The 13632-nt window shown below is 43.9% G+C and overlaps 1 protein-coding gene across 4 annotated transcripts in view; it reads right to left on the minus strand.

Annotated features, from left to right (window-relative positions):
• Window positions 1-13632, minus strand: part of Atg4a (Autophagy-related 4a) — a 39217-nt gene that overhangs the window by 21314 nt on the left and 4271 nt on the right. For all 4 annotated transcript variants that reach the window (XM_072286573.1, XM_072286575.1, XM_072286574.1 and 1 more), the window contains exons 5-9: window positions 9455-9553; window positions 6601-6673; window positions 6402-6481; window positions 3630-3799; window positions 2726-2804 (exon numbers count right to left, since the gene is read on the minus strand). In XM_072286573.1, the coding sequence (XP_072142674.1) occupies window positions 2726-2804; window positions 3630-3799; window positions 6402-6481; window positions 6601-6673; window positions 9455-9553 (501 nt within the window). The remainder of the gene's footprint in view (window positions 1-2725; window positions 2805-3629; window positions 3800-6401; window positions 6482-6600; window positions 6674-9454; window positions 9554-13632) is intronic.

Genomic DNA, 13632 nt, shown 5'->3' on the forward strand with positions numbered 1-13632 from the left:
ATTGTGCCGCAAGCATAAAAGATCACCCAGGCGTGAACTATCTTGAGTGACACTAAACAGTAACGATGCACGCGAATAAAAAAAAATTAAAACCACTGAGCTGCGCGCCCTTTTTAATGCTCGCTCCTTCCCGCCAGTGCCTCGCACAGGCTCTCCCCGACAACTAGCGCCTTCCTCGCGAAACGCGGCGACAACTGTAAACTCCGCTTCCACGCTCTCGCCCATAGACGGCGGCGCGACGCGGCAGGCCGCACCTGTGCGTTTTCATCGAGCGGCCGTGGCAGTACGCTGCCAATCGCACTACGCACCATGCGCTGTAAAACAGATAGGTGAAGATGCTTATCGCAATAGGTTTGGCGGCAACAGCTGTGAATGCAGTGTGCGACGACCTGAATGGAGAGTTGCTGCTACCGAAACAAGAAACTGTGCACGCAGTCGTTTTCACGTGAGATGGGCAGGCGAGTACTGCAGTGAAGCTGCCATGGTAGACAGCTATATACTGTTCTCGATCGCGCACGCCTCACGCATTTTCTTGTTTACGTGGGATCTAGCGGCTGGAAAATGTATCATACGATCGCACTTTGGCAATGTACTCAACGTTCATGCCAAAAAATTTTGTTTTCCGGGAAGAAATAAACCAGTAGAAGATGGGCGTAACTCTATTGGGTCACTTTCTGTGTTCTCGATTACAAACGTTGGCGCCAGGAAAACGTACTTAGCAGGAACATATAAACGAGGTTCTAAACGTTCTAAACGACGATGCTGTAACGTCACTCATAATGACACGTGACATCGAGAATTATTCAAAGAAACATCTGTTATTTGTGTAATCTGTTGCTTTAAGACAAATTAAAGTTTAGAGAAATAATAAAACACGCAAACAGAATGTCTGCGTGTACTTGTTTGACTTTGCACTGCAGCAAAAGAGATCTGCTTCCGTTTCATCTGCTTGTTCCCATGTCATTCAGTCGCACGCACAGACAACGAAACTATGTCATTTTCTACCGTGTTCTAACACACGATCAGGCTCTGTGATACGCTTGTGTCTGCCTCAGTGTTTGTGTAGTACCAACTTATGCCGCTAGTCAGGCATTTTCATGCAGAGCATGCAAAATCGTGCGCTGCGTGAGACAAGACAAAAGCAACAGCTCAAGCATGAGACCGTCAGCGAAAGTGCGCCAAGCAGCAAAAAAGGGAGGAGAAAAAAAAGAAGGTGGAGCCTGTGACGTATGCACCCTGGAGTCCTCGAGTTCCAGTATGGGAGGACGTAGGGAAGGAATTTCGCTTGCGGAGCGAGTGGAGAGAATGTCATGTTGGTGGCGACGCTCGCCTCCTGAAATCATCGGTTTGTGGCACTGAAATATTTCTGTCATTTGAAAAATTCTTGTGGTAGAACTCTCCCTAGAGGACACGTAACAATTTCCAGCATATAACAGAAATTTTCTATGTGGCCTGGTGAGGGGCCGTTTAAAGGAGCACTGACACAAATTTTTGTGCCGTTTTTATTACTTTATCGGATAGCCCTCAACCCAGTAGTTACATTATGGAGTCTCAATTTCCCGAGAGTGCAGCAAATAATTAAGTTAGCTTTTAATAATAACATTTCAAAATGCACGCCAAGAGCAGTGCAGCTTCGGACGTGAAAAAGGTTGCCCATTTCATCACTGAAACCTGCTGTTGCAGCCTCGGGGTACGACAAACACACACACTGGTCGTGCATTCAGTGATCAACGGGACAATACAGCATAGAGCACCACCCTGCATTTCCAAGAGAAGCAAACAATCGGAGAGGCCAGTTTAGCAGCTTCCGGCAACACAGTCACTGTATGCTATCAACCACCATGACCCGCCGCCTCCACTTTCAGTGACATGATAAGTAACCTTTCTCACGTCAGAGGCCACGCTGCGCTTGACGAGTGTTTTGGGCAGGCCTTACAAAATGGGCTGTAATTACTCATTTGTGGTGCTCTGGAGGAATTGAGGCTTCGTACTGAAACTATGGAGTCGACAACTCCTTAATGAAGCAAGAAACAGGGGACACCAAGTTTTTGTGTCAATACAGTCGGCGTCACTCTTGTGTAAAGCGCAGGAATGGCGGCTTCCGAGGCGCTACTGAGGCAGCCTGCAACCTCTAACGCTAGCTGCTATATCTGACACCTAACGGTAGCTGCTGGGCATGTCTGGGCCTCACAACTACTGTTAGACTTTGCTGGCTGGCTCTTGAGCGCCCCAGCAGCCATCATTCCACGTGCTCCACATAAGGATGACGCCAACTGTACTCCTGTAAGACAAAAAGCAGCACACGCTTTACAATTAGATGAATTTCCAGCTATGAGACTTAACATTTAACAACCATGCTCAGTCAACATTCTCAAGCTTAAGATCCTGCATTGTCTCACAATAAAGGCGTACTGGCATGACTTCTTTTTCTATCTGTATTTTTTCTGCATTCTGTATTTTTTGGACATTCCCTTCTCCCATTTCACCACCTTCAGCATCATGATGCCATGACACAAACAGATTGTGCGAAACAAAACCAATATCAGTTCGTGGAAAGCTACTATAGTAAATTATTCAGCGCACTTTGGGGCTTTCCAGTATTTTTTCTAGGGTCTCGAGGACCCGGAACTTCACCTAACGCAAGAATGATAGGTAAAAACTGTCAAGTCAGTACTCCTTTAATTCGGTGCACGGGCCATGAGGCACTAACAACTGCTGTGCTCACCAACAACACCAACGATGTACAGTGCATGGTTTGGTTTGCCACCAATTATGCCCAGGGACTGCTTCAATGCAAATGTCCTCTGCAAATGAAAAGTGAGTGGCACTATTTAGCCGTATGCATGGATGCCACCAGTGAATCTAATGAGCTAACAATGGCACAGATAAATCGCAGTGAACATGACCTCAACAAATTTTTCAAACATGCCATGTTAAGAAACATAAACATGGTCTTCAAATCATTATTTGAGAAAAATTGAAGTCTTTGCTCAATTGAAATTTTCATTAAGTCAGCTTCAAATGTTGACTGAGATACATACATGATACATAAAATGAACCTTCCAACCTTAATGCGCGTCGCCATTCATTACAAGCAGAGCTAACGCATTTAAAAGGCATCTGCTATGCCGTTGAAGCTACAAACTGCAATGCAAGCTCACACTCATGGCTACCCCTTTGCCAGTTATTCCGGAAGCTTTTAGAGAGACCCATGCATGGCTCATACCTTTTGTAGTGACTGCTGCTTTATTGGCTTTCCTGCCCATTAACAATGATGCATAATATCATATTCGGTCACCAAGCAATTTTTCAGTTATAAAATACATTACAACAAAAGTACTTACAAACTTCAGCAGCTTTTCAGATACATAATTAGTTTCAAACTTCGAATAAATATAAGTTTATCACATTATGCTCTATCTGCAGGTGAGAAGCTTGTTACTGCATTTTTTTTCGCTCTCGGCAACCCTACTTAAATATTTCGTTGATCGATTGTATCACGTTTACCAACCATTAGTTGCTACAGCAGTAATGTTCTCCTTTGTGAACACTCACACGAAACAAGCCTTTTCAGTCACTGAAGTGAACTTTGGCATCTGCCAGTAGCACTTCTTCATGTCCATTCTTACCTTGAGGCCACAATAGTAGATTGGGTTGATTTCAGTCAGGCCGAGCCTCAGAGGAATAAAGAGCACAAGAGGCTTCCAAGAATCTGCTGCTGCAGCTGCAAGTCCATGTGACTGCGTCCGATTTCTAACGCCATCCTCAGCATCTGATGTCTCAACTCTGCATACTTTCCCTGCAAGATAAAAGCAAGCGAAAACGTTGCAAATAACTAATGGTATCAGGAAGCAATAAGCACACGTTTTAGCAGTGCATACTGCAGTGAGCATATGCAATGCTCCTGTAGGCTATATTTGTATGAAAATAACACTATAGTTGTTTTGCATTTATAGCTATAACAAGTATAGACACTGCAAACGCATTTTCACTGTCGCAGCCACTGCCATGCGGTCCCAAATGAAGTTCAAGTGCGAAGAGAATGAACAGCCTGTGCACCACACGTTGGTGGTCACGTGATGTGCTGTGGGTACGAGAGTGAGCCAAGGAGTCACATGACCGAGCCCACACTGCTGCACAGCTGGGCTAGAGGAGGAGAGCACATATATCTTTCTCTCTAGCCTGACCATGGGAGGTCACAGCAGCAAACGCAAGCGACCTATGCACTGCAGCTTGGAGGTCATCTGCTGCAGGTGCACGGACCAAGGGCAAACACGCAAGGGAAGGTCAAGATGATTGGTGGCTTCATGTCCACTGCTTTCTAGTGTGCCTAAGGTTGCAGGTTGCGTGATCAGAATTTTGGAGACGCGGCCCAGTTAAAATGATGTGAGCGGCAGCACAAACCGCTCACTTTGGGGCAAGCACAGGCACTCCTCATATCGCTCCTAATCATGCCAGCATTGTGACAGCAAGTGCTTGCAGTCAATGACAGGGAACTGCTCATGTCTGTGCAAACTTGAAACCAAGCTGACACCAAGTTAGTAAGGAAAGTTCACTGCAATTTATACGGTACAGCCTATTAAACTATGAACTTTGTCTAATACAGTTAAACCTCGATATAACAAAGTAGGTAAGATCGGCAATTTATTTCCTTATATTGAAATTTCATGGTATTGAAATTCAACTGTTTATGCAAATAAGTACAGTCGCCGATCGATTTGTCTTGGACAAAAAGGGGCCACAGAAATTTGGAATTATCGGGCAATCGAAAAAAAACAAGTTTAAATGAGAAAACAATTCATTCTGATGAATTTGAGAGTCCGTAACAAATGATACGGTTTCATGGCACGTCGACGATATCTTCACATCGGTGGTACCAATTAAGCAAAGCCAGCCACGCTTTTGCATGCACTCCACCCCTGTGGCTGATAGCATCGCCCGCACTGGGATTACGTTATCATGAAAAGTGCTGGCAGCAGGCAGCAAATTCTTTGGCTGCCTCTCACCCCAGCAGGTCACCGAAACTCGAGATTATGCAACCTCTAATACTAAATGCACAGGAAGAAAGCTTAGATGGTGCCAAGCCATTTCGGCATGCCCACTCTTTTCACATGCGGCAGATTACGCCAATGGCTCTAAGTTATCCCATATTCCTGACACATACACACTTTTAAGGACCTCTAAAAACAAAAGGCTACTGAAATCCTTAAGGCCCATTTGCTCCCTTTTGAGTGATCACACAACCAAATTAATGAGACTCACAAATTCCAATGGTTTTCTGTGCTTCTACGGTCATTGAAAGTGCACGTTGTAGTGTAGAGAACCAGCCAAAAGCTTGGTATGTGACCATGATTCACATTAACATGGTTACAGCTGCTTTTTCCAATTGAAACTTTCCAATTGAAAGTTTTCCACAAAGCTTGGTCAACTAGTAGTAAAGCTTGCTGCAACTTGCAACAATAAAGGTATTAAAAAAATTAGGTGCTGCTGCATCTGTTCATGACAATAGCAGCCCTCAGTAATTCTCACTAATGTCAGTGAACTTACGAATGATTCAGTCACAACACATCACAGTAATGTCAAGTAATGTGAATATTTGGGCACGTTCGCTGCTGTTGATTTCTTCCTTTAGTACTAAGCAGAAAATAAATTCTCTTTCACCTTGTTTTTCAAATTCATTGGTTATTTTTAAGCAATGAATGGACCCACAAGTGTCTATGCCACAAGGTGCTGAAGTTCGAAGTTCAAAGTGTCCTTAAGGCATGTTGAAACGTGCTCTGGGCCAATATATTGATTTGCCCATAAATAACATTAGGTTGCAGATGGTGTTCAGTGGAACTAAAATCAGGAAATGAAAAAGGTTTTTTTCATCGCGGTTTTTGCTAAATGAATGTTTCGTACATTGTCACGTGGTGGTGACATTGAAGAACACAGTAGCAATACTGTGAACAACAAAACTAACTTTTATTGGGCGAACCTGTGCCCCACAAAACAGGTTCCCCTTTAGCACAACGATAGCGGCGAACACGGTCCGCAATTGCAGAAAATCTGATCAGCGGGTCAAGCGCGTCGGCTTTTATAGATCAGTCGTCGAATATTCCAGAGTAGTCGCTGGGACCCGCATGCCCTCCACAAAGTTCTACGCCATTCGCGTCGCGCATACATGCAATCAGATTACACAGGGTTCGGCCGACAACAGACAGTGGATAGAAGCATCGATAACATTCTAGAAACTTCCGGTACATGTAGACGCGTCCTGCGCTGAGTGATAACATTTCGTGGACAGTAAAAGCGCTCACCCGTAAAAGATAAACGAGTTCACGTGTCAATATTGAGGCTCAACTGTAGAAGTAACGACTGCCATTACACTGCCGAAAAATCTGTAATAAAGTGAGCCTCACTTATGTCGTCCATCACTACAACACTGTCCATGGCAACATGCATGGCAAAAGAGCTCCACTTGTCAAATGCAGACAGCTTCCTGCAAGAAAAAAAAAAAAAAAAAACAGATGTTTCAGAACTCGCCAACCATCTACCATTCTAAACCACCGTTTAGTTGGCAGGAGACCGCACATGGGCACAACTGATGCAGAAACTTGCCTTAGTACGTGAGCAATGGTATTAGGCCCAAACCATTGGCCCACTGCCTTGCCTTCCGAAACACCCATCTGTGCTGGAATATGGATACAGAGAACGACATACACAAAGTCAGCTACTAGTATATAGGACTGCAAAATAAAACCTTGCTGTACGTTGCTCTGTTGAAAGCTAGTTTACCGCAAACCCGCTGATAAACATGGAAGAACAAACCTTCTTTAAGCATTTATAGCAATCCAAGCGATATGTACTAGGATGCGAAAATGTCACACTGCAGTTGAAACAAGACAGCAGGTAAGATTCGACAAACTCAAGGTGGCCAGTTTCACTACCATAGGCAGATTCTGGCTCATTGCTTCAGTTACATGTCACTCATAGTGGAATAATTAAATGGATGGATTAGCATACCTATTCACGGAAAAATGAGCAACCCAAAGATGCAATGGGCACTTCCTCACAACAAATTTTTTTTATTTTGGCAAAATAATGTGCTAAATAAGCTCGGTAAATCCCACATGGTACAGTGAGCTAGATGCCAGCACAAAAAGAACAGAAATAAGAGGCACAGGCTGCATTGTTGGCCATGAAGGCACAACCTCTGTTACGCAGGGCAACCGATGGTTTGCTGAGGTACATGGATTCACCCTTGTGTGGCATGCCTTTATGACAAGCTGCACATTTCTGCTTTTGCGACAATATAAAATCTCTTGCTTCACCACACAATCCATTGTAACCCCACTCTTTGCAATAAAAAGTCAGAAAATGGTTCAGTGGATTTTCGCTCCTCTTGTGCTCATTTAACCTAGTGGTGACACAAGAGTTGTTTGGCGAGTATAATGCATTCTGCACGTGGATGGAAATAGATATGCTACTGCCTCTGCACACGAGCAAATGGTTTTGTGCACCTAAGTAAAGAGGATTACGACCCAATCATTCAGCAAAGGATACAGACAATTCAAAGCACAAAACACACTGACATCGAACCTCTCTCTTAAACTCAATACCATGAGAAAAATAGTACAAATACAGTCGAACCTCGCTGCAACGAAACTCTCGGGACGTGCGAAAAATTTCGTTGAAGCTAGAATTTCGTTGTGACGAAATTTGCCCCAAAACACTGTCAAATTTGACTACACACTCACAAACATCATTTATTTCCGGAAAAAGTCGGTTACCCTTCGTTCTGACAAAATCTGACCCAAAACACTGTCAGATTTAGCTACACCATTCAAAAACGTTATTCATTTCCGAAAAAATTCGGTCATCCTTGTTTGCCTCCGTCCTTTGGTCATCATCGCTGTGATGCCGATTTTCGCACTTGGTCAGCAGCTGCATTGCGACATCGTCATCGTGGGCGCCAATGAAATTATGAATGACGTCAAAAGCGTCCATTACATCCAGTGCACGAGGCGGGGCCGACACATCTTGCTCGCCGCACAACACTTTCGCAACGATGTCGTGTCGGGCCTTGAAGCGGGTCAGCCAACCTGTGCTTGCTTTAAAATCGTCGATGCCGAGCATGCAAGCATAGTTAAGTGCATTTTGCTGCAGCACGCTTCTGCTGATTGGCATTTTCTTGGCATGCATGTCAAGGAACCATGTAAACAACGCCTTTTCAAGATCTTCATGTGCAGCTTGAGTCAACTTCTTCCATTTGGCGAATGCCCTCGCAGAAAGAGCACTGGTGATCGCGTCCTTCGACTTCAAAATCGTCGACGGTGTGCTGTTGGAGATGCCGAACTCTGCTGCAACGTCTCCTTTCTTTCTGCCACTCGAAGCCTCGCTGATGATTTGCGCCTTCACCTCCAAGGAAAGAAACTTCCGCTTTGTCGCCATGCTGGCCGCACGCACAAGCACAAACGAAAATCTGCATCGCCGCGTTGCGCCAGCAATCGTGTGACCTAGGGTGGATACGGATTGGCTGTGGCTCCCGTTTGACGAAGTGGGCCTGTGCCTTGTCGCAAGGCGGCTAGCCCCATCGTCATCACCACCAAACAATGGCACCCCTCCATGAGTTTGTGTATCGGCGACGGTGCAGTGGGCGCACGTTTTCGGTGAACCTAAGCGGCGTGGATGTACGAACAATTGCAGACGATTGGGGTTATGTTTATTTTATCGCAAAACAAATTTTAAAGCCCAGCTCAACCAAGCGAAAACTTCGTTGAAGCGAAAACAAGCCCGAAAAATTGTTCGTTGTGGTGAGAACTTTTTTGCATTGACTTCTATGGCTAGCTGACGGGGAATTGGAAATATTTCGTTGTAGCGGCGTTCATTGTAGCGGGGTTCGACTGTAGTCAGTTTGCCGTTCTCAGTTTCAAGGTTGGTAAGTTATCACAATCCATGCCAACATAGCTCAGTTACCAGCTGCCAGTGGTAGTATGCATCAATATTACAGGTGCGACTCCTCTTTGGCCACGTGGTACGTTTGCAATTGTTTTACAAGCACATGACTGTATTTGTTCACACAACAAAGCAAATAGGTCACTACTTTTCTTTCACCAGGCATCACTTTCCATTTGAATATCACGTGCATGTGGTTGCCACCTAAGGCTGGAGCTTCAGTAGAGAGGATCTCTAGTGAGGTACACTCTACCAAAAATTAAGGTTTCATCCTTCTCTGCCATATATCCTACGATCACAAGGATTCATAGGCCAAGCAGCACGGATGAAAAATTAATGAAGTGTTTCTTCAATTTCCCAATTTGAACAAAAGTTGAATGAACACGTGCACAGTGCCTACAAAATTCCAAAACGTATAGGTGTGACCAAAGGAGAAAATGTCTGCCAAGAAAAATGCGTGCCTCAAAACGATGCGGCTCTACTATGGTCTTGTCTTTATACAAACGAATGCACTCACCAATCTGATGTATCGAGTATGTGCAGTTCTTTTTGTCCTGAAACATGCGCAGGACGCGCAGGTAATTTTCATCTTTTGTTTCTCGTGACCATTGCCAATCTGCAAAACAGAGGTTGAGATTATCACACACCCTACATGTAAACAGTCACTACCCTATTGTAAGCATACACGTTTGAAAGAATGATATGCCTCACTGCCATCTTTGTCACTAGGATAAAATACCTACAGACCGTAGCTGGTGACAACCTAAGAATACAGTGGCAAAAACACCACTGTCCATAAGAAAGAGAGTTTGCATGGATGTCTGAGCCAGTTATGTTGACATTACCTTGATGTGGTGGTGGAGGAGCACTTTTTTTTTTTTTTTTCAATATGCGTGCACTTTTTGCAGCACTGCAGCGTGAAAGCTGGAATCTTTGAACACGTGACCACACTGCTGTTGAGTGCCTTTTGGCTACCCCTTCCTGATAGTGGACAATGCACCAAGAAAATGTAGAAAAGCGCCGTTTTCGCTTTCTCAGTGAATTATTACTGGCCAGTGATGCAACGCTTCCAACCGAAAGCGCAAACAGTACGTTAGTGCTTGTGATGACATATACAAGGCCTTATTAGGGCCTGATGTCAGTAAGCAAATATGGTGCATGAGAGTTGTTCGACGAAGCGATTGAGACAACTATGCGCATTCTTTTTCTTCTATTTTTGAGTAACAGCAGACAGATCTTACTGCCTCAGTACTGAGTAATCCATAGTGACAGTCATTACATGGAATAAATCTGTTGATAACATTACTTTCAGTGCCATTAAAAACTTACGTGTTCTTTTTACTGTCTCTCGCAACCGTCTGTTCTTCTGAACATGCAATAGACTGATGGTCTCCGGAGATATAGAGATCCTCTGGTCGTCTTGGCAGTGACAACAGTCGGAGCCACATATACATGAAAGCCTGCCTACTAAGCTACACTATAGTTACATTAGCTTACTGGTCTCCAAGTTTATCATTTGGATAAAAATAAATAAAAGTATGTACTTAAAATTTTGCACCCGAAGTACCTCAGTGTATCACACTTCAACAAAACTGCAGTCAGTTAAGGACATTTTGTAATGCTTTATGTGCTCAGAACAAAATTTGCAATGAAGCACCACAACATAGGAACATGAGTGTACATGGACATCATGACCACATGTGCAATCCACTGCGATTGCGCGTACGTACGATCCCTGAATGGCCCTGTCCTCCTGTTCATAAAATGCAAGTTACCAGACATGAAATCATCGTTAATAAGAAAGGCAGTGCAGCAACATTAAAACGTACGAAACGACACTCAAATATTCTTTGTTCACTCACGCTTGTAGCTGTTTATATTGCGTTCATATCAGAGCTAAAAAGGATTTTTAAAGGGTCAGCAGCTTAATATATGTACAAATACTCATTCATCTATGAAAAACACATATTTATTTCCTAATTTATTTCCTATTTATTTCCATGAAACATGTGCACTTTCATTTCCCCTTATCAGTACCGCAGAATATGCTGATATTGCATGGTGTCAGAGGATACTATTTCAGGTGTACCAAGTTATATTTTTCTTCATATGTGCAATATGTTATCATATCCAGTCACTAGAGATAGCAAAAGTACATTCCCGGTTTGTGGCAATTTAAGCATTCAGCTGCACTCAGATAGCATCGGAACCTGTAGTACCATCTCTTTTGCATTCAGCAATTGACCACTGTAAACGGTCTACAGGCGCCACTAGAGAATTATGTTTTGGAGAGCAGAGGCACAAATGGCAGGTGCACTGCAGTTCTAAATGCAGAACTTGCGCTGTATTTTTATTCTGCCAAGGGCTATAACGATTCTACAGCCTTCTTTGTACTGAATTCTTAGGATGCCCGTGAATGTAACTGTTTTCATTACACCGTTTTACATGCTCTATGCGTGACCCCGGGCGCCAGACATGTGATGAATGCAGCACTTGATGGTGAGAAAATGCTTTGTGTGCAATACATGAGGAGGGCAAGATTGTAGCACAGAGGACAAGTGGTACACTTGAGAAAAGTGACGGTAAATGCCGCACTTTCCATGCAGCAGCTATCGTTACGTGGCATGTTGGAAAGGTCATTGCAGTTTTATTGCTATCTGTCAACAATGACATTAAGCAGCCACACAAACAAAGAAGGCTTGCCTTGCTGGTGCACATGACAACCCTCCCTTTCTTCTAGTAGACCTAAACATTTGACTCACAAGATGAGGTCCTAGAAAATTCACATGTGTGAACTTACAGCAGTACTATTGACATAATTTCAACTTATCAGTTGTTGCCTTACAGGAAAGTCTAGAAGGCTCTAAAGCATATAATAAATGTTAAGAAGCATCACAGTATCCCAAATAAATTACTATATTAATGTGCTTTTCAATTGGGGCAGGTCGATGTTGGCAACCTGTGGTGGCCATGTTGTTTTGGTGGTGTATGTCTAATCTGTTGTTTATTATTCAGTCACTGATGCCAAACTACCGTGGCAAGTTACACGATTGAGCAGCATGTCCAAACGATAAAAATTTATTATGAAAGTGACTGTTCGTTTGTGCAAATGTTGCATGCATTGCACTCATTTTACAGCAGACACCCTTCAAAGTCAACTCTCCAACATTTGGTGGCCAAATTCGAGACGACCAGTTCAGTAAACAATCAGCCACCACCCGTACGTCCAAGGAACGCCAAATCGGCCAAGAATATCGCCACGGTCCGTGAAAATGTGCAAGAAAACCCGAGGCAGTCAATTCCTCGCCATGCACAAGAACTCGACCTTTCGCAGACTTCAACCCGGCGAATTTTGCATCGGGACTTGAGCCTGCACAACTGACCCAGGAGCTCAAAGTTAACGACCATAGACAATGCCGTTTGTTCATTGACTGCGCTTCAGAGCATTTCGCAGAGGACCCCAATTTTGGCCGAAAAGTCATCTTTAGCGACGAGGCACATTTTTGGATGAATGGCTATGTCAACAAGCACAATTGCCACATATGGGACAATTCCGACCCACAGGAGGTTCACCAGGTGGCAATGCATCCACAAAAGACTACTGTTTGGTGCGGATTTTGGGTCGGCGGCGTCATTGGTCTGTACTTTTTTGAAAACAGTGTAGGTGAGGCCATCACCGTCAATGGCGAGCACTACAGAATAATGATAACTGATTTCTTTTGGCCCAAATCAAATGATATGGATGTAGACGACATGTGGTTCCAGCAGGATGGCACTACGTGCCACACAGCGGACGCCACGCCACGATGGACATTCTGCATGAACGATTTGAGGGTGTGGTTCTCTCTCGCAGAGGTGACGTGAATTGGCCACCAAGTTTGTGTGATTTGACCCCGCTAGAGTTTTTCTTGCGGGCTTTCCTGAAGTCGCAGGTCTATGCTAGTAAGCCACAATGGACTGATGCCCTTAAAGTCAGCATAACCCAGGCCATCGCTCAAATTAAGCCAGATCTATGCGGCAGAGTCATTGAAAACTGGATCACTTGGATCGGTGACACTACGAGAAGTCGCAGAAGACATTTGAACGACGTTACGTTCCATACATAATGGCATACATGGGCCTTTCAAATAAAAAAATAATTTCATTAATACCTCACGCACAGCTTGTTTTATTCCATTTCAACATCAACCCACCCTTATTGAAAAACCCTGTACTCGTTTTTATTAACTAGGTTCAGTAATGGTACACAGGAGGTAGATACGTCATGACATCACAATAATGTGACTAGCTCCATTTTGATGATCGCTGCAGCTATTACACACAAAAGCAGGAAGACTCCTAGTGCTGCTCATATATATTAATGAGCAACACCGTCATGCGTAGCATTACTGCGACACATCAACAAATTTTGCTTTGTATCATGATAAAAAAGAATTTAATTTTGGCGTTTGGTATGTCAAAACCATGATATGATCATGAGGCACACCATAGTGACGGACACCTGATTAATTTTGACAACCTGGGTTTCTTTGACGTTTGCCCAATGCACAGTACACAGGCGATTCTGTATTTTACTTCTATTTAAATGCAACCACTATAGCCGGAATTTGATCCCGTGCCCTTGGGCTTAGCAGCGCAATGTCAAAGCCACTATGCTACCACGGCAGGTCTGTGTCATGATAATGTTGATAATGC

Source organism: Dermacentor andersoni, chromosome 2 (genome assembly GCF_023375885.2).
Source record: "Dermacentor andersoni chromosome 2, qqDerAnde1_hic_scaffold, whole genome shotgun sequence".
NCBI lineage: Eukaryota > Metazoa > Arthropoda > Arachnida > Ixodida > Ixodidae > Dermacentor > Dermacentor andersoni.